The following is a 19,970-nucleotide window of genomic DNA, read 5'->3' as shown; positions in this document are numbered from 1 at the left end:
GAAACAGTAACAAGGGTGGTACCACTATCAGGCATTGGACTGTTAGGAGTGCGTGGGGGAGGGAGAAGAAATTTCCTAGGCTTCACCCACCAGCAGGGATGTTTGCCAGGCTTCCATGCTGTGACTAGCTGGAGTCCCTGGCCACATCTTCCCTTAGCAGAAGCTCAGCCAGGTGCTAAATCTTACTGCAAAGAAACATACTGAGAGCTATGCAACACAGATCCACACTGTAAATGTTGTTTCCACTCAGTTCTGTCCCTGTACTTACTGGCTCATCTTTCTGACAGCCACTAAAGACAAAGCTCCACTAGGAGGCATTTGTTTCCACCATGCCATGAAGTTTATATGCTGTCCCTGCACCATGCTGCCTGGCAGATTCTCCACCTTTCCTGTAAAACCAACAGATTTTGAAGAGCAGCTCTAAAACAAGGCATCTTCAGCTGCAATCACATGTGCCTACCAGAACTGATCAGCCCATCCTGCACCATCAGTTTGCACCATTTATGGTGCAGTTGACATCTACAAAGAAGCCAGTCTCTGTCAAATGTTCACCTAAGCACCCATCCCCTTGCTGAGATGCTGAAATGCTGTTCTCACTGACCTTGGCATTCATTTATTTTTGTCCATAGAAAATCTCTGCTAAGAAAGTGAGCTCTTGGAGGAATTTTGAAAGGAGTGTTGGCAGTCTGTATTTTGTTAAGCCCCTAAAGGCCTTCTGGCTAAAATGCAGCAATTCAGTGAGAGCTTTCTGAAATCAATGGGGATTTTAAAAGGAGCTGCTGTCTCCTTTCTCATCCTGCACAATGGGCAAGGTGAAAACAATGGTGTTTCTTTGCAGAAGTGGCCTTGCCACATGATATTTGGCTTGGAAAAATTTACACAGGCTCAGAAAAAGACAGGACAAGACAGCAGAAGAACATGCTTTTGAGGCTTCAGGCATCTGCTGAGATGTAAATAATTGGAACCTGGATGGAGACTCTGGGGAGCATCCTTACAAAGAGCCACTGCTAGCAAGAAAGGTAGAAAAGGACACGCTTTGTCCTTACAAAGCTGCTGGGTAATCACTGAGCTGCAGCTGAGCCCAGTTGCTGTCTCTGGATCCACCCTGCTCACCTTGTGAGGGCTCTGTAGGGTGACTGGGAATAGCAAGGTTGTCTCAGAAACATCACTGATTTAGCTCAACCCAAGGATTTACACAGGGCCTCACTCCTTCCCTTACCATCCAAACAAAAAGCAGCCAAGACAGCTTTGTCTTCACTGGAACATGTGCCTTTCCAGAAATAAAGATGAGACATTTGAGAGCTGGCTTTTAGTTATTTTTTTAAATCCATTTTTAGGGAACAACATGACAGACTCTAACTAGAAGAGGGAAACCCTAAGCCACGGGCTGGAGAGAAAAACCTGTTCTAAAAGGGAATGTGGGCCATGCAGAAAAAAGCCTGGCTAAAGCAAAGAAAATCTAGGGGATATAGTAGCACCTTTTTCAAGGAAATGACTTGATCAAAACAGACCCTATCTCTGGCACACCAGAAACATAAATTTGCCTATTTCCTCCCCACTGGGAGAGGCTGGAGTATACAAAGATCTTCCCAAGTGCCAGCCTTGTCCTCCTCCATGCTCATCCCAGGGAGCTTGGTTCTGACTTCTGAAAGTCTTCAATTATCTCCCAGTTGCTACAGAGCATTTATGATAGGGAAGAGCTAGGAACAAAGTAGAAACAGGAATTTACACGTCACTATGTTCTGTGACTGGTAGATATCTTTCAATAAGTAACCCAATGAAGCAAAGGTTGAGCTGCAGCAATTTACTCCAGCCAACAAATGTGTTTGTCTTCATGAAGCAGTGAACACAGAAGACAGCACTGGGAGAAACAGGGAGAGAAGAGGATCAGCAGCTCCTCATGGCTGTTTCTCACTGGCTCCTCACTGCTGTAGTCTTTCTGCTGCCCTTCATGACTCAAGTTTCAGCACAGGAAAAAGGTAAGCTCTTGCAGGAGGTCCATGACCACAGAGGAATAACCCCCATGGCAGCAGGTTGCACCATTATAGGTGGAAGATTTTTACACTCCTACTCCAAGACAGCTTTGTTCAGTCACCTTCTCTGCGAGGGTAACCAGAGGGGTCTCAGGGCAATTCTGTGTCTCATTTTTGTGTTTTTCCAGGATGTTCTGTCGATAATAACAAACCAAGCATTTATGAAAATAACAAGCCTGGCGACGTAGTGACCACAATACATGTGGAACAAGGCTTCACTGTAATGATTGATCCTGCTTCCCCTGATGCCAGTTTTTTCACTATACAGGGGCTTGAACTGCAGCTGAGCCAAACTGTGGATTATGAGGTAAATCTTTAGCTAGCAGGCTGTTAGGAAGAGATGGATAATGCTGGGACACAATGAATTTCAACCTGGATTTTTGGACTTCCAGAGATTTGGAACCCATTTCTAAAGGATCTAGGAAGTAACTTTGAAAAAGAAACCTATTTCAGTTTGGTTTGAAAGGTCAGCCCTTCCACAAGCAGCGTATAGGGAGGGGAGGGATGCATCGTATGCCTGCTGTCACTTTCCTTCAATTAATCTGTATGAATTAAAGCAAGAGGAAGATTTAAAACCACAAATGTGACAGCTTTAGTGTTCAGAGCTCTCCAGGACTCAGGTAAAATGACCCCTCTTTGTCTTTAGAAAACAGCTCTGAGAAGTGAGATGATCTTGTGTGAAGCATAAAGGCAGTATAAAAAGTCAGTGTGTTCAGTAAGGTTGCTACTAGATTATTTTCCCTTCCTGCAGTGCTCCATACACAGCCACAAGCATCCTTAAGCTGTTTTTCCCCATTGAAAAACCCTGCATTTATCTGAGTGAAGGACAGCAGGCAGAGTTAACACCCGGCAGGCAACACTGTACTTGCTACATGGTACATTTCTGTTTCATTCAATTTAAAAATAATTCTCTGTTTGAATTCACCTTAAGTGTAAGAAAATGGTTGATTACCTCTGCTGATATAGTACAGGGATCGCAGGGAGGGAAACTGGAAGATCAATCTGCTTTGGCTCCATCACAAGAAGATCCCAGTGCTGATGGATAGCTGTAAAAGAAATAAAGGAAAAGTTAGATATGCCTGAAAACAAGATAAAGCCCATTAGCATTTCTGATTCAACAATACATGTCTAATTTACTTTAGAAAGAGTTAGTACATTTTTACTTATTTTTACAATGGCTGGGTTTTTGTTTTTGCACACAGAAAGACACCTTGCTTCTGGTGTTCCTGATTTGTCAGAACGCTGCTGGGCAGGTGAGTGCCCTTCCAAACACTCATCTTTGTTACAAGGTCCTGTAGGGCAGCACATTCTTTCCTCTGCTCTTTCCAGTCCACAGACAGGGGTGAGGAGACAACCTTTTCCATACACACCCCTCTCACAGGCAAAGAGAGAGCATCCAAGGCTCTGTGAATGGGAAAGGGGTGCTAACAAGGCCACAAAGCCCCCATGCACTGTCCAGCTGTGCTCCTTAAACCACCCCATTAGGTCACTCTGCAATTCAGGACCAGCCCCTAACTGTCTCACTTTTGTCTTTGACCCTCTTGCTTTACCTTTCCTGCAGAGGGATTCTTTGGAAATTAGTTTGACCATTCTCAATCAGAATGATAACAGCCCAGAGTTTGCAAAAGAGAATCTCACCAGAACTGTTCCTGAGGTAAGCCTGGCACAGAAGCGAAGAGGGCACTGGGCCACCCAGTGCTGTGGGACTCAGGAAGGGTCAGTAGACTTCAGCCCTTTTCACAGAGACAATAACCACAATAACTTTGTTTCAGGATACAAAAGTGAATGCAACCATTGTAGCCCGTACAGATTTAAGCGCTAGCGATGCTGACCTGGACATCATCTTCTATGAACTCACAACAATTGTGATGGTAAAAATCTTTGTTCTTTGGGGAAAAAAATGGTAGCTCTGGGGAAAACTTTGTGTGGCATTTAGAAGAGCCCCAACTTTGAGGCTAAGATCGTTATATTGCATTTAGTTCTCTGACAGCTTCTGGAAGAGGTGCATCTTTTGCAAAAACCAAACATTGGTTTGTTGAGCAGAACAGAGCAATCAATATTGCAGGTATTGAATTATTTTTTGCTGCTCACACTTTCATTACACTCTACAGATTAAACTTTCATCTAGGATGTTCTGAGCCATCTGATCCAGGGAAGTCTTGTTGGGATGGTCTGTAAACAAATCAGGAGAGACCTTTGTACCTCACAGAGTTCAGAATTGCACTGAGTCGGGTAGGGAAAGGAGTCATGGTCCTATTTGCCAGAAGGATCCATGCAGAGTGGAGATGACATGAGCTGCCCAAGATCATGCTAAAAGTCTTTGGCAGAGCCAAAGGCAGCCCCCGCTTTCCTCAAGCCCCGATTTAGTATCTTAGTTTATTTGCTCTTAAGGGGTTTACTTGGTAACATGGGAAACAAATTGTACGCACAGTTCAATTGTTGCCAGCCTAGAGTGCAAGGGCCTGCTAGAAAATAATATTTTAAATAAAAATAAATTCAGGAGAAAACCAAAATGTCTATTTCCATTTTTAAAAACCTTTATGGGAGCAGGGACCCACCCTGTGTGAGCAGGGAGTGTCTGACATGCTGCCTCCATTACATCCTTAAGCCTGGGGATTCCAAGGGTTATGAACAGAAACCACAAGTTTTTGAATTTCAGCTCTGGGACCAAACTTTCACTCATATTGGTGTAATTCCAGAGGGATTTAGAATCGCGGGAAATTCTAGTGAAGCCATAAGGTTAAAGGAGAAGCAAAGCAGGTGTAGAAGATTATGGAGTAAAATGCAACATATGTTACTTCACTTTGATTTACAGCTGCTTCCGAAGTTCAGATATGGTAGGCTAAAACAAGTGCTCTTGCCAGCTCCCAGTGGCTGAGCCATCTTTGATCTGCTCTGTGAACAGACGTGAGACTGCTTGGATATCACGGACCCAAAATCAGGGATTGTTGGCAACCTGTCAAGTGTAGAAATTAAATGAGGAGAAAGATTTCATCCAGTACCTGCAAGCAGGTAGGCAGGCAAAGCAGGAGATCTTGAAGGAGAAAACTCACATGGGCATGAACAAACCTTTCTGCCAAGACAGGCAACTCCAGGGTACAATATCAAAGACAAAATAGGTCTGGCATCCTCACACTGCTCCCTGCTCCCTCATACTGCTCCTCTCCCAGGTCCCCAGGTGTAAAGGTCTGATTGGGATCACAAACACAGCAGTGGGCAGTGTTTTGAACATATCTGTGATTGAATCTGCTAGTAGGGTTTTTCTTTTTCCTTCTTCCAGGGAACAGATGGTTATTTTGCCATAAGAGGAGTTAATAACCCAGAGATCTATTTACAAAAAACATTGGACTATGAGAAATTTAAATCTACAACACTGGCCTTGTATGCAAGGGTAAGTTATTGAGGAGGAACAAAATGTCTTGTTTGCCCCCATCACTCTTGACTGCAGGGTAAGTCTCACTGGGAGATCTCTGGGCTGGCAGGAGGGAGAGTGGATTGGGGCAGAGAATTTGAACCAACCTTCCACCCTTTGTAATTACACAGTGACAGAGCTGTGTTCAGTCCACCTTTGTCAGCAGAAACAGGCAATTCACTGCTATTGTTAATCCCACATAAACTGCTAAGCCTTAGACAGAATGGAGTTACAAAAGCTAAAAGACCCTGGGACACTGACTTGTGCAGATGGGTTGTTCTTTTGGCAATAAAAGTTGCATCTCAGGAGTGTCCTTTGCCTTTGGGTACAGGACAGGCCTGTGGACAGCGCTGACATCACCCACACAGCTACTGCAACAATAAATATTGTTATTGAACAAGCTGACACCAAACCACCCTGGTTCCTGCCCTGCACCTTCATCAACACAGAGAAGAGTGTGTGCATCAGCAGCCCCTACACTGGGAGGGTCAACATGGCCGAGATGTCGGTAAGCAGGCATGATCAAATCATATCCTTGATTCTATTCTCAAACAATATCCAGATGCCATTCCCAGTGCATAGTGCCTAATCATTTCCATGAACTTGTGCTGCTCTCCAGTCATAAATGCAGATGATTCAGCATGGCAAGGAGCCTTTGTCATCCTGGAGACTGGAATTTCCCCATGCCAGGCAGCACTGCTTGTCCTTGCAGCGTGTCCTGGGGGAGGCAAGAGCTGGAAAACCCCTTGCTCTAGGCTGTCTCACCCCTGCTCTGTCAAAACCATCTCCCAGCCATAAATGCCATTCTCCCCAGACAAAACCCCCAGAGCCATGCTGGGTGGGAGAATGCTGCAAGTGCTCATCTGGTGCTGCAGGGTGGTGTGTAATGCTTTGCTTTGTTCTTGCAGACGGAACCACTTGTCCTAGAGCCAGGGCCTCTCTATGCTATTGATCCTGACTACACTTTAAATGAAAAAATCGTGTACAGTATTGTTGGAGGTGAGTAGAAGTTGTCACCTTCCATAAACTGTGTTGCTCATGTCCCCTGTGTTACCCTCCAAAAGGAGATACCTGGTGCCCCTCTGTTTCTGCCACAAAAACATAACTAGATCCAATGTTCTGTGACATTGTGGATTAAGCAGAAGAAAGAGACTGCTCAGAGAGGAAGAAAAAGAGAATTATAGCCCCACAAACCAATCTCAATTAAACCTGTTTCAGAAGGACTTCGGTTTTTCGGGAGGTGAGACCTGTTTTATCTTCAAGCTTTTAGACTTGATTTTGCCAGTCTGGTCACACCTCTTCCACTGAGCCTTGGAGATGAACCTAAAATCTCCACATCATGAGAATAATTTTCATTCATTGCCAAGAATCCTGTTTTTATTCTCCAACACACTGTCCTATCTAAACTGCCCTTTTTTAGTCTTGATTTCACAAAGATTAGTTGAATACAGTCAACTGATTGCCCAGTCATTGACTGAGTCATTTATTTCATTCAAGTATTTCTTTCTCTCTTTTCTTTTTTCTTTTTTTTATTCTTTTTTTTTTTTTCTTTTAAACAATACTGGGACTTTGAATAACTATCAAGGCAAAGGTAGATCATATTGGTCAGATGTAGTCATTACTTGTTCATCTCCCTTTACCTACCCCACATGGCACTGCATCTGATAATCCTCCTGATAGTAAATACATTAAAGAACCTTCAATTCCACTGGCATTTTGGATGTAGAGTAGCCTTCCTATCCCACAGCCAACAGGGAACCCCAGACTGGGGGTGTCCTTGTCTAAATATAGCCCACAGTGTCTCATAGTGAGGAAGAGAACTAAAAAATTTGCTTATATTTTAACATATATCCAACATAGATATTTTTAAGATTTGAACACAGATTAGAGATCAGATAAATCATGCACTGAGATGCCATTTTGTCTTCACAATCTAAGTAAGAATGTCAGGTACAGATGCCTTCCCTTTAGATACCTAGAGCTATTCAAGACAACTCCCCAAGCAGCTACTCTTTGTAGATTGTTTTCTCGCCTTTGAAACAGGAATAATCCTCCCCTTATCTCTCCTGAAGTGCAGTATGGGTTCTGTTAGGGTTTGGGTTAGAGAACTGGAGTCCTTTGGTCCTAATATTGCACCAGAGCCTCCAGGCATTTGGCACAATTTAAGCTGGCTATAGGCACTAGAAATGCAAAGCTTTGCTGTCCTGTCTCATCTAGTTGGGTTCACACACATCTTCTTGGTGCTTTTAGTCTGTTGAATCCCTCTGAATGCCTGGCCAGCACTCCCAGCCCTTGGAGCAGCCAGGCAGACAAGGAAAACAGCAATATGCCCTGGGGATATTGTGACTAAGATGTGAAAACACGAGTCAGGGAGCTCCAGGTCACTTTATGAAGGTATCTGAAGGGGTCTGATGGCTGACCAGTCTTTCCATTTTCTTTAGGGGATCCAGACAAAGTATTCTCAGTGGGTGCAGACACAGGGAATCTAACCATGAACAAAGTAGCAACTGCCCCAGACTCCTACCTATTGCAAGTCATGGTAAGTCTGATGACATTACAGACACTCCCCCAGCAGAGATGGCTTTCTAGGAAGCAGCAGCCTTGATATGACATAAGTAAATTACATTAATAATTAAAGCTAATTTGGTTAAACCCCTTCTTTAGGAAGGTCGTAGTATTTGACCAGTGTCTTGTGCCAACTTACATGCAAAGCTCTTGCAGAAGTTAAGAGACATTTCCCCTCAGCTGTGGGTTGCAACATCAGAGCAGAGGAACTGAATTGGGACATCCTGCTGATCTTAAAGCCTGGAGGAGCAGGGCTGGAAGGCTTTCTTTGGGCACCACTGGAGCTTGTGTTACAGTAGTTAATGTAACTCAACCCTAGAGACAAGCTCCCCTTTTGGCTACAGCTCCAGAGGAAAGGAGGGAGCTGAAAAGCACTCCGTGCACATACATGCCCAGGAAGATGCCCACTGGAGACAATGGAAAGAACCCCATGGGTTGCAATGGGCTTCAGATCAAGCCTGTGCTTTTGTGTCTCATCACTAACAGGAAAAGGCTAACATATGTCTCTCTCTCTTTCTCTGCAGGCCACCCAGGTCAACAACATACAGAAATATGCCATAGTTAGTGTAGAGATTAAGGTCATAAATAAAAGTGACTATCCACCACACTTTGAGAGCAGGATCTACAACGGGATAGTATCTGTTGGGCTGGCCCCAAGAAGCTTTGTCTTCCGAGCTGGTGATCCTTCCAGCCCCCTGATGATAACAGCAATGGATGATGACTTCCCTGATGTAAGAAACTGCAAATGCACTGCATTCCTTCTCACTGCTTCAGGCTTAAAGCAGAGTCAGAAAACATGAGAAAGGGGAAGTGGGGGGAGGCAAATATGTTTTCCTCTAATGTTTTGTGTGATATTTCCCTGGAAATTCCACTTAGATCTGAACCACTTCTGGTGTGATGTAATGTGGAGAAGCTGCTGGACTCTATTCCAAAAGCCAGTCCCACCCAGTTTGATGTAGGTGACCTGATTCACTACAAAGCAGTGTGCTGAGTAAAGCCCAGGGTTAGGAAATGCTGTGAACAGGTCCATATCTGAACTAGGGCTGAGTGGAGTGTTTCCTTGAACAGTTTGGGGTGACCGGATCTCAGATGGAGGTGTCCTCTCTCTCCCAGGTCAAGGAGAGTAATTGTAGACTGGCCTGGGAAGAGCAGACAGTCCAAAGACAGCAGACTAGCAAGGACCTGCAGTCCTGGGCTGGAAATAGTTAACATTCTCCCTGTGATAACTCATTTTGAGTGAAGCATTCTTGAACAATGTACTGGAAGGAGGAATGGGGGAGAGATTTACTGACCAGTCATTCCCGTCATGCCCTATTAATTAAAGCAAAAATGCTAGCTTTATTGATGCCAAGGCTTCCATAACAAGACTGGGGACCTAGGAGAGGAACAACAGACTAGACACAAAGTAAAAAATCATGCAGACTTCAGCACAAGGATTGCTCTCCATGTACATCCCCCTTTGGCACTGTATTACAGCAGAACTGACCAAATTTACAAGATCTCTTGCACAGATGTGTTTTGCTTGGGCAAATACTAAAGATACCAACACAAGCTGGGTAAGACTTGGGATTTTTTTTGTGGCAACTTTCAGGATACATTCTTGAACTCTGAGAAACACGATGAACACACAAGTTCAACCTTTCTCACGTGTTCAGTCCAGATTTATTTATTGCACTATATACCTGCTCAGACTTCAGGTCTATTTAACAAATCCTGCCAAGAGGTTCTTACAGAGATGCATGCAAAGCACAAGCAGTGCGATTTAATCATTCACTCTTCTGGCCTTTCAGAAAGTCAACCCAAACATTGAGTACTACATAAAGAACAGCACTGATTTCATTGCAACGAAAGATGGACTCATCCTGACAAATGTGGAGCTGCAGTCACCAGGAACAGTAGCCATTGAGGTAGGGCAACTTTCTTCACCATCTTGCCAGGGTTGTGGAAGGAAAGGATAGTTTCTAGTAGAGAGGCACCAAGGGTGGAATTCCATTAGCTAAGGGATATAATAAATGGACAGTCCTTGCCCCAGCCATTTGCAGCATAATTGTATAGAGATGGAGGGAGATGAAGTGATAGCAGATTTACTCCATGTGCTATATCTGGTTCTAGCTGTAAAATCATTTTTTTCAGTCCTTTGGTAAATATAATTGGAAACAAGTAAAAAGCCAACTGGAGAGTTTTTAGGAACCCTCTTCCTGCATCCTGATTCTGATTAACAAAAAAAGGAGGGTGAGCAAGTGGGTAGGAGGTTGATGTGTAGGTATGGGCAGGGTATGATTGCTGGCATATGCCCCGGCTCTAAAGGCTACAGCCCCAAACTCAGAAATCCTTTGGTAAATCCAGTACTTCTTGTGCTCAGGTCAAAGGAAGCAGTTAATGACTTTAGGCTTTCTAAGAAGCTAGATGTTCACTTTGTCTAGATCTAGGAAGTCCCTAAGCTATCTCTTTCCCATGTTCACATAGGCTGTTGGAAAAGATATGGTGAGCCTGCAGAAGGCAAGCACTGTAATCCTGGTGGAGATCACACCTGCTGCAGGTAGGCTGGGAATCTCTGCATTCTTTTTTATCTTTTCCACTTCTGTGGGCAAACTGGCAATGACAGGTCACTCACTGAAGTCTGAGGACCTGGCCTGAGGACAGGAATAGCCTCAATAGAGCTGAGATTATCAGTTGCCTGGCCAATCTGTAAGATATTTAACCCTCAGCTCTAAGAGGTGGAGTTAAGGAATGTGCATTCAGTGGGTTGGAAACTGCTTAACTGAGCATTCAAATATCTAGGGAGAAACTAGAGTAGTTTTTAATACACTTCTGGAAAGTGGTAACTGTGCATTGGTCTCTGGTTGCCAAGACACCTGAGCCAGGTCACATGGGTCTCAAGGTCAGTCATTCCACCAACTGAGCTAGCCTTCACAGAGGCATTGTATGTTGCATGGCACAGAAAGAGTTAAGGGTTGTGGTGTTCCACAGCAGCTCTGTGGGCTGTGGCTCCCTAGGAGACATGATTAAGAAGGAAATATTCACTGTCAACCAATGTATTAATGATAAACTGAGGGTGCAATCAAATGCAGAGGGAATACTCAAAGTTCATTGTCATAAACAGGTCGGCAGGAGAACAAAACTCTGTTTCATTAATCATTAAACTTTACAAAATGAAGCTGGAAAACTTAAAAATAAAGAATCCCACTGACAACAGCAAGCTAAGCTGATTAAGCCTGAGGAAGTTACTGTCTTTCCACTATAATGTTGATCTCCATACAAATATGTTTATACCAACTGGTGGCTGGAAGCTGCTCCTGAGAAGGCTGGTATAGAGCAATAAAAGGACAGGGGGACCCTGTAATGCTTTTCTATTTACTATTATGTTTTTAAAATATCCTATTTTATTATGCTCATCAGGATCAGAGGTGACATTCTGGCTTAAAGAACATTTGCATTTTCACACACGTACAAACATACTTCGTTTGTGCATGCTGGTGTAAATGGGTGAAGTGGGAAAGCACAAGATGTACCCAGCTTTACCCCCTGTAACACCTGTTTGCCCAACAGCCACATAGATATTACCGTAGTTAAATCATGTGGTGAAAGTCACTGTCCTGTAACTGGGTGCTATTTCCACTTCATGTAACTTATTGGAAGTTATAATGGTCTGCGAGTGGTCACCTTAAACTCTGCTTGTAGGACAGGCCTTCTGTGACATTAAATGTGTCACTGTCACATTCTGCAGCACAGGATGCTTTTTTGCCCTTCAAAAATTAGTTGGAGCTTCCCCCCCAATAAAGCACCGTTAAAAAAAAAAATCTAGTTGCCATTTTTAGGCTTTGTAACACTGGTTTTTTTTCTTCCAGCTGTAACCTCCCCCGATAAAATATACACTGCTCAGGATATGGGTATCTTGGGTGGTATATTAGCAGCACTGCTATTAATTGCCTTAGTCCTCCTTGGAATAATGATCTATAAACAATATGGAAAACCAGTCAAATACCTGATAAGGAAAAAGGTAAGCACATTGTTTGTACCTGAACTTCTTAGAGGTAGAAAGTGGGATCTGAGGAGGTTCAAAATGATGGATGGGCTGTCCAAATACTACCCATGTTTGTGCCAAGGTAATTAATCACTCCTGAGACCATGTCTGCAAAGGTGGCATTGCTTTGGTGGTGTTTGCTGTTCTTTTTAGCCTCCCTGAGGCTGAGCAGACATGGTAGAGGACCACAGCTCCATGAAGCATAAAATCTAGGATAAATGTGACATATATCAGAGATAGTCTCTGTAAAACCTGTATCTGTGATGTAAACCACTGTTCATCCTTCCTCTATAGTCCCTGGAGAGAAAAGGCCCATTCATACCCTTATCCTAATGCCTTGTCTTAGTTGTCTTCTCCTGAGCTATTTACCTTTGGCTCTCTTAACCCCCTGGCAGTCTGATTACTTTGAAGCTTAGGGCATAGTTAATATGACCAGATGTTGGTCTCTGCCTTAGAGTGTGAGGAACCTGGGCTCCACAGACTACAGTATGAGTCCAGAGCACACAGCTCAGCTGAGTAACAAGAGTCCTTCACCCTGAGTGAGGTAAATCCCACTCCAGAGTAATACCTCAAGAGGATGGATACAAAGCAGCCTACACTGCTGGTGCTCAGCCCTCCTGGAAAACATGCCCATAGTTATCTGAAAAAATCCAGAAATGCAGGCAATAAAAAAATAGCTCTCCTAGAGAACCATACCTTTCCCAGGCTTTGAGTAGGTCTAACTGCAAAACAAGCTGAAGCTTTCTGAGCAGGAGCTCAGTCACTTCAGCCACCCCTTCTCCCTACTCTGCTTCTTTTCCTTTCAGTACAATCACAACATGTTTCTCCTTCCATAGTTCTCCAAAGAAATGTCTAGGGGTTACCGGAACCAATCCTACCAGCAAGATGAACACCCATATGTGAACACCAAACAGCAAGAGATGTCAGAAAATGGCGATGTCCATTTACACATGACACGTGCATTAGAGCATTCAGCATTTTCCTTGCCCTCGTCCAGTGCAGAAGAAATCAACAGCCAACCAAAGGTTTCTGTGGCTTCCACCATCATCTTTGACCAGGAAGAGAAAGAGAAAGAAATGGAAGAAGAGGAACAGAAAGCAATAGAAGAAGAGAAACAGAAAGCAATAGAAGAAGAGAAACAGAAAGAAACAGAAGAGGAGACTGGGCAGGAGAAAGAAGTGAAGTCTATCCTCAAGACAGACAGGCACACAGCAGATGATGGCTACAAAGCTGTGTGGTTTAAGACTGACGTGGATCCAGATGCTGGAGAGAGGGTTGAAATTATTGAGGACAATGCAGCAGATGACGATGATGACAGTGACCCAGATCTGCAGAAGCAGTAGCAGATATGTCACAGATGCAGTGGCAGAAGATGACAATGACATATAATGGAAATGGACCTGCACTCCCCACCCAGAATGGGTGAATCTCAGCTGCTTTGCAGAGTTGAAGCCCGTCTTTCTGCTCAGGGGGGAAACTGGAATGCAGGAGGATGAGGTTGCCTGTCCTGCTTGTCTGAATGCAGCAATTAAAGCCAGAAGAGACTACAGGTAATTCAACCTTAGTGAGACACTAAAAGTGAGGATTTTGTGTGGAGGAAACACAAATCTCATATCTCTACCTTCCTGCCTCTTCCCCTTGGAGCCCCTAATGTCACACTCCCCAAACTGGCTGCAAATACAGCAGAGATGTAGCTGAATTGATTTGGAAGCACTTAGCCCACCTCACAGTAGTAAATTTCTGCAACCGGATGTTCATCTCCTCTTGGCAGGTAAATAAGGCAGCACTGACTGCCTGGCTGTTCCCTTTAGGGTGTTAGTGTTTGATGCCAGCTGCAAGGTGTCAGCCAGCACACGTCACCCTGACCCTGCAGTTGCTCAGATGACTGTATCCAGGAGCTCACTGCAGGGCTTGGCTCTGCTCTCTGCTATGCCAGACTCTGTCCACAAGCAGCTGGCATGTGCCACCATGGTCCTCATCCTGCCAACAGCCAGTCTACACACTCGGGAGCTGCTGTTTCCTCTGTCCTGCTAAGCAAGGACTGATCTCATGTTCTTTACTAAAGGACTTTGTCATCATTTTTTCTATGTCATAAAATCACTAATTGTGCAGTACTTCTTTAGCTGTCTGTCTCATACCTGTCAGGGAAAAGAGCTCCTGCCAGGACCAGCCTATGAAACATCAGGGGTCTTTCTAGCTTTCTGGGCTTTTGGCAGCAATGGGTATCATTCCAGTGGTGCTGAATGTGGGGTCAGCATATTGTTTCCCATTGTTTCCCTGTCCAACAGGGCTCAAGGCCTTTTTATCATTGTTGCAGAAGGTGGAGCTCAGCATTGCCAGATATCACCACCATTTCTCTGCTCCTCTCTCATCTCAGATGCCAACCCCTTTGCATACCACCTTTTTTCATTCATGAGGAGAATAACAGGCTCTTCTCAGTGGTTCACTGAGAGCAAGTCAGCTCTGCCACGCTTGGCTTGAGTCCAGGCTTGAGCTAGAATGCCTGCTAATTGATTTCATGGGGTGACAGCACCATAGCATGTTGGACCCCTCCTCCCTCAATCCTCCCTCATCTTTCAGCAATATTGTCTTCAGTTACGGTCCTGCCATAAAGCCCAAATTCAGAAAAGTGAGCACAGCATTTCTGGGTGGCATGGGGAGTAAAGTGTTTGATGCTCTGGTCTAGATGCACACCTGCCACCAACCAACCTCTTCTCCCAGTTGGCAACCAAAAGCTGGGCTGATTTCCACTGGCTGAGAACAGAGCTGTGTGCATTTGCATCTTCTGATCTAACAGCACAAAATTTATGCTGCTCTTGGTTTTCTCATTTTGGGGCAGAGCAGACATGGGCTGTTGAGTGTTTAACTTCCAGTAGAAAGCTCAGTAGTGTCCAAGTAAAGGATGCAGCAGAAGGAGCTTGGGTCACTAATGTTGATCTCACTTTCTCAGCTTAGCACAACAGCATAGATTGCAACAAAGTAAGTCTCATGGCAGACATACAACACCAAGAAATAATCCTGCCTTTTCCCTATAAACCAAGATGCACATTGCTGCCATCATTCCAGATAAACCCTTGAGACAGGAAAACCAAAGCATGGCTGCTGGGATCCACATGTACACCAAAGCACAAATTATTTCCAAGGAGGCTTTTATCCTCTTGGTCCATACTTTCTGTCTGTACATCTCCCTGTCCCAGTGTTGCTAGTGCTCAGTTCAGCTCTCCTTTCTCTGAGAAGTGCTGCCCTTGCTGTGTGGACTTTGGGACCTGCACTTTTGCTGAAGGTGGAGATTGAGATGTGGAAAGCTTTCTTCCTTACTGCAATAAAGCTATTTGCCCAGAAATTATAAGTGTGGTTTTTCTGTTAAGGGAGGGTGGTGAGTGTGCCTTGTGTTTGCCATGTAAACATGGTTTCTCTAGTAACTCAGCGTTATCTCCAGCAAACATCTCCCCTGGGACTGTGAGAACTCTCCAGTAGTTGCTAATTGCTAGTGCAACATCTTCAGCCACCAGCAAGGGTGAGGGTAGAGCCCAGCCTGCCCTCCATGCTGATGCTGCTCATAGGAGGATTGCTGATGGGTGGGGGAAGCTAAAGTGTTTCTACTCTGACCCCCTCTGGGCATTTGCCTTTCTCACCACTGGCTAAAGGTCCAGACACATGCCACTAGCTTGCTGTGCACTAAGAATCAGCATTTGTGATTGTGCAGTGGTGCTAAGTGCCCAGCTGATTGTTTTGGTTAATTTTGGCAATGCAGGGCTGTGTCCCAGGTCACTGACTAACATAACCCAGCTTACCTGGAGCAAGGGATGATCTTTGTGGAGGCAAAGCAGAATGCTGGGCTCAGCAGCAGCAGTCGTGCTAATGCAGCAGTGAGTGCTCCTCATTAGATGGGCAAAGGGACACACTGCACTGTGCTTTCTAACCCGTGGGAAGAAGCTGGAAAGGACAGAGGAGATTTAAGAGAAGGAGCAAAATGCAGATAGGAGCAATCTGATGTGCACCAGCCCCTTTGCCCCAGTTTTCTGCACCTGGGACCAATGCTCACCAGAACTCAAATAGTGGTATGTCACATGAGTTGTAACTAGCCATTCCTGACTCAGTGCATAAGGAACTTTGAATTATTTTAAAGCAACTGACTGGCATTGGGAAGGAGAACTGTTGAATGCCAGATCCTGTTGGCCTCGATGAACCAAGAAAAACATTTCTGAGAGAAATGCTGACACAGACAGACCTGTTTACTGAAAGCAAGGGGCAGAGGATAGGTTCAACTCAGTTCCAGTGCAGCTGAATGTGTGCAGCCAGGTAGTGCTGGTCTGGTGTATATAACAGCATAGTGAACTTGGCCTCACCAGCTGTTACCAAAGATGATACTACCTCAGTGATGAAGGGACTCAGACATGCACAGACATAACTCCCTTAGACCAGCAGCCCCCTGAGTGTGCTAGAGCAGAAATACCTCCTCATTTCCTGCAGCATTTTGCTAGCCTTGGGATTACCCGAGGCGCAACTTTCCTCTCACTTCTACATTTAAAGGCTGTTTTCCTGTGGACTAATCTTCCTTAACTCTTCTTTCTACACACCTGGAGAAAGGAAAAAGCTTTTTCTGCTTGCCTAGGAGACTGTTTAATGATTCCTGTGACCAAAAACCAAACTAGTTCCTGGCAGAAGGCAATTCATGTGGGCTGACATAGCATAGCTGCTCCATTCCCCTCACTGCTGTGCCGTATATGATATATTCCTGCCCTTGGCAGTGTTGTCAGCCCATCTTCCCTCTGCTGCTGAATGGTTTGAGCTTCTGGGCACACACATTAGCACACTGTTTTATGAGATCACTCGATTTCCAGTCTCTGGTGCTTCACCTTCACCTCACTGATGTACTCCTCATGCTGCTAGAATCCAGGGTCCCTCAGATTGCAATCCACTGGCTTTTGGTGCTCTGGCTTCCCTCCACACCTGCCAGGCTCCCCTTGGCAGTTCATTCCTCTGCAACCCCAGCTGCTCAGTCTGACCCCCCACAAGCTTTTATGTTCTTGTTCTTATATCCTGCAAAATTCGTACTGGAAATATCCAGAAGTTTGTGCTTGTTAACCGCAAAGTTAAACAGCAGCACTCAGAACGGAAAAGTGTGTTCAAATAGTGCCACCACATGGACAGCAAAGACATCTGTCTTTTATTCTACACAACTGGAACGAGAAAGTGAAGGTGTTTCTTCCAACTCTTTCCTGCATTCGACCTTTCCCCCAGAGCCTTGTGGTGAACTGTGGTGTCCTGTCAGCAGGAAGGTTTTGCTGACCTTCCCTTTCTTGGGATAACAGCTCCAAACAAAGGCAGAATGCATTTGCAGAACCTGATTATGACTTTTACTGTAAGTGTTTATATTACAGGGCTGGCTGTAACCCCAGAACAAGGGTGCTGAGATGCCACCAGTGCCATGACTTAATAGATGTGCAATATCAGAAGATCTCACAGTGAGAAGGAAGTGTGGCTGCTGGCCTCTTTATGCCACCTTTAAGGTACTGAAGCCAGGGCTGCCAGGGCTGCCAGAGCTAGGATGGTGCTGGGAGAGAGGGGCAGTGGGAGGCTTGGGGCTGTCTTCCTTTGTCTGCACCTGGATGGGCAGGAGAGACCTAGGGAAAATATTCTTGAGCCATCACTTACGCTGCTGATCCTCGCCACCACACATCCTGTTTCCAAACTTGGGTCTCAAAAGAGATTTTGTGTACCTCTTTCTTTTGTTCTCTCCTGTAGAGACATCCAAGAACCCCAGTTTCATTCTGCAGCCTCTTCCCTACAGGTGCACTGTGAGCCATCAGTGCCAAGCCTGGCTTGAGAGCCATCCCCACACCCTGCCTGGCATGGTTTCTGTTGTCCTACCCTGCCAGGAGACTGTGCGAGTCCCTGCCATTAAAAGTGTCCTTTCATTGTGTTCTTCCCATCAGTACATACAGCAACAGTATTTGGTATGTTTCAAGGTTATGCTTGTATCCATTCAATGGCAATGATGTTTTGTAAATATGTCTACGGTACTGATGGTTGTTGTGAGGAGAGCTAATAAAACTTGGCAGCAGGCAGAGCTCAGCCTCTTAGAGCTACTGCCTGGTAAAGTCTCCTGATTCTATGTTCTGACAGTATTTTTGGTTTAAGAAAATCATTGGAACTGGATGAAAAAAATGGCAATTGTGAAAAATGGCAAACAAAACTTTTCATTTTTATCTTGCTTCTGATGTGCTACAGCTATTTCTGATTGGTTTGTTTGGGTTTTTTTTTTTTATGGAAGTAATATACAACAAAGAAAATTATTTAAGGAGGAAAAGTCCTTTCGCCCTCCCAATCTCACATTATTTTTTGAAAGAAAAAGAAGGAAAGTGAAGGGAAGACGAAGAGAATGTTATTTTTAAAGTTGAAGTCCATCTGAAATCACACTAAAACTCATTGGATTTGTCTGTCTATTTAGGCTGGGAACATTGACAAACTTTTTGCATCATTGTACAACAAACATACTCATTTATAAACATTTGTATGAGAAAGAGAAACGTACTAAGCAACAGAAATGTTTTTGTAAAATTGTTTGGATCAGTAGAAAAGCTTTTGATAAAGCAAAGGAACAAAGAAGTGTTTCAGTAAGCTTTTAAATAGATATCATAGGTTCAGATATGAATATTATGAGTATGACTTCTCTGAGACAGGCATAAATTTTCTTGCACTGGTTTCTACATGGACCCTTTTCTGTACAGGACTGAAAAGCACAGAAGTGCTTAAACTGAAGTGGTTTTTGATGGCAAGTAAGCATCAAAGTACCTTTAAAAGTTAATCCTTTATCTCCAAAGACATTAACATGTTGTCCAAACTTTACAGGTAGATTTAAGAAATCTCTTTCACCCATCCACAATCAAGCTCCAATTTTATTTCTGTGCCATCTTAGAATAATACTTTTAATATTTGTCATATAGATCTATAAAAAGTAAAATCTGGTCTTTGACTTGGGCTTTACAGATAGCAGCCTTTCTCTGTTTATCACTTTGTTTTAGTGATGTAAAGATCAACAAAGGCAGTCTCTTTGATGGATGCAAACCTCTAAGGAACAAATTACACATAACTAGGAATCTTCAATGCTTACCTCTGGAGTTAAAAACTACACAAAAAAAAGAACCTAAATCTCTAATCAACTTACTTACTGCCTTTTTTTCTCCATAGGTTCAATGTATTGCCTCATAAACTCACATTAGCTTTTCTTTATAAAAAGAAGTATTAATTCAAGAACCTGGATTATCTAAATTTGTGTCAGACTTAAAATACACTAACATACTGCATGCCATGTGGGAATCTAGCTCAGAGAAGCTGGTTTTTATTTTTTTCCTAATGCAATGCCAGTTCTGAGGTCTTTGAGAAAGCATGTTGCAGTGTAAGATGTGCAATAATTCTCAGAATTCTTTTCCCTACACAGCCTGGAGTGACACTGTGACTTAAGACAAACGACCACGCAGGGCACAATTCTAAAGAACTGGGTCCACCATTGGTGCAAACTGGGCTTAACAGGGTGGGAAAACATGCTCACAGTTGTCAAGAAATCTTCACGGGGGGGGGGGGGGGACGGGACAGCAATTTCAGTGTGACAGTGGTAATTTGGATTTGAGGATCCCAAAGGGATTCTCAGAGGAAAGCTGAGAGGTGGCTTGAAATGCCTTGCAGAGGTGACACAGCTGCCAAGGGAGCTGGTGCTACTGACGTCCCTGAGCTCTGGGTACCCTCCTCTGGAGGAACGCACCTACGAAGCAGTCTTTTTGTTATCACTCTCGGCTTCTAAGGAGGGGAAAAAAAAAAAAAAAAAAAGGCAACATCTCTTCTCGATTGCCAGGGAAAATTGTAAACCTGGATTTAAATCAGCAGATGTGAGGAGGGAATGTCAAAAAATAAAGTAAAATACCTCCGGGAAGCG

General features: G+C 44.2%; 1 protein-coding gene across 1 annotated transcript; it reads left to right on the top strand.

The window, feature by feature from the left end:
* Window positions 1-1,842: 1,842 nt before the first annotated feature.
* On the top strand, window positions 1,843-15,377 carry CDHR5 (cadherin related family member 5). The gene is made up of 14 exons (XM_051622210.1): window positions 1,843-1,979; window positions 2,162-2,340; window positions 3,236-3,286; window positions 3,595-3,687; window positions 3,806-3,904; window positions 5,314-5,424; window positions 5,777-5,953; window positions 6,354-6,444; window positions 7,887-7,984; window positions 8,535-8,741; window positions 9,801-9,917; window positions 10,477-10,549; window positions 11,859-12,010; window positions 12,871-15,377. Exons 1-14 carry the CDS (start codon window positions 1,901-1,903, stop codon window positions 13,375-13,377), a joined length of 2,034 nt encoding a protein of 677 aa, XP_051478170.1. The 5' UTR covers window positions 1,843-1,900; the 3' UTR covers window positions 13,378-15,377.
* Window positions 15,378-19,970: the final 4,593 nt, after the last annotated feature.

This window comes from Apus apus, chromosome 5 (genome assembly GCF_020740795.1).
Source record: "Apus apus isolate bApuApu2 chromosome 5, bApuApu2.pri.cur, whole genome shotgun sequence".
NCBI lineage: Eukaryota > Metazoa > Chordata > Aves > Apodiformes > Apodidae > Apus > Apus apus.
This window is presented reverse-complemented; position numbering and strand designations above follow the sequence as displayed.

Bases quoted from the DNA above. Each gene is read 5' to 3' on its own strand.
- CDHR5 (XM_051622210.1), top strand. From the start codon at position 1,901: ATGGCTGTTTCTCACTGGCTCCTCACTGCTGTAGTCTTTCTGCTGCCC. The intron at 1,980-2,161 runs GTAAGCTCTTGC...GTGTTTTTCCAG, and splicing joins AGTTTCAGCACAGGAAAAAG to GATGTTCTGTCGATAATAAC. The intron at 2,341-3,235 runs GTAAATCTTTAG...TTTTGCACACAG, and splicing joins GCCAAACTGTGGATTATGAG to AAAGACACCTTGCTTCTGGT.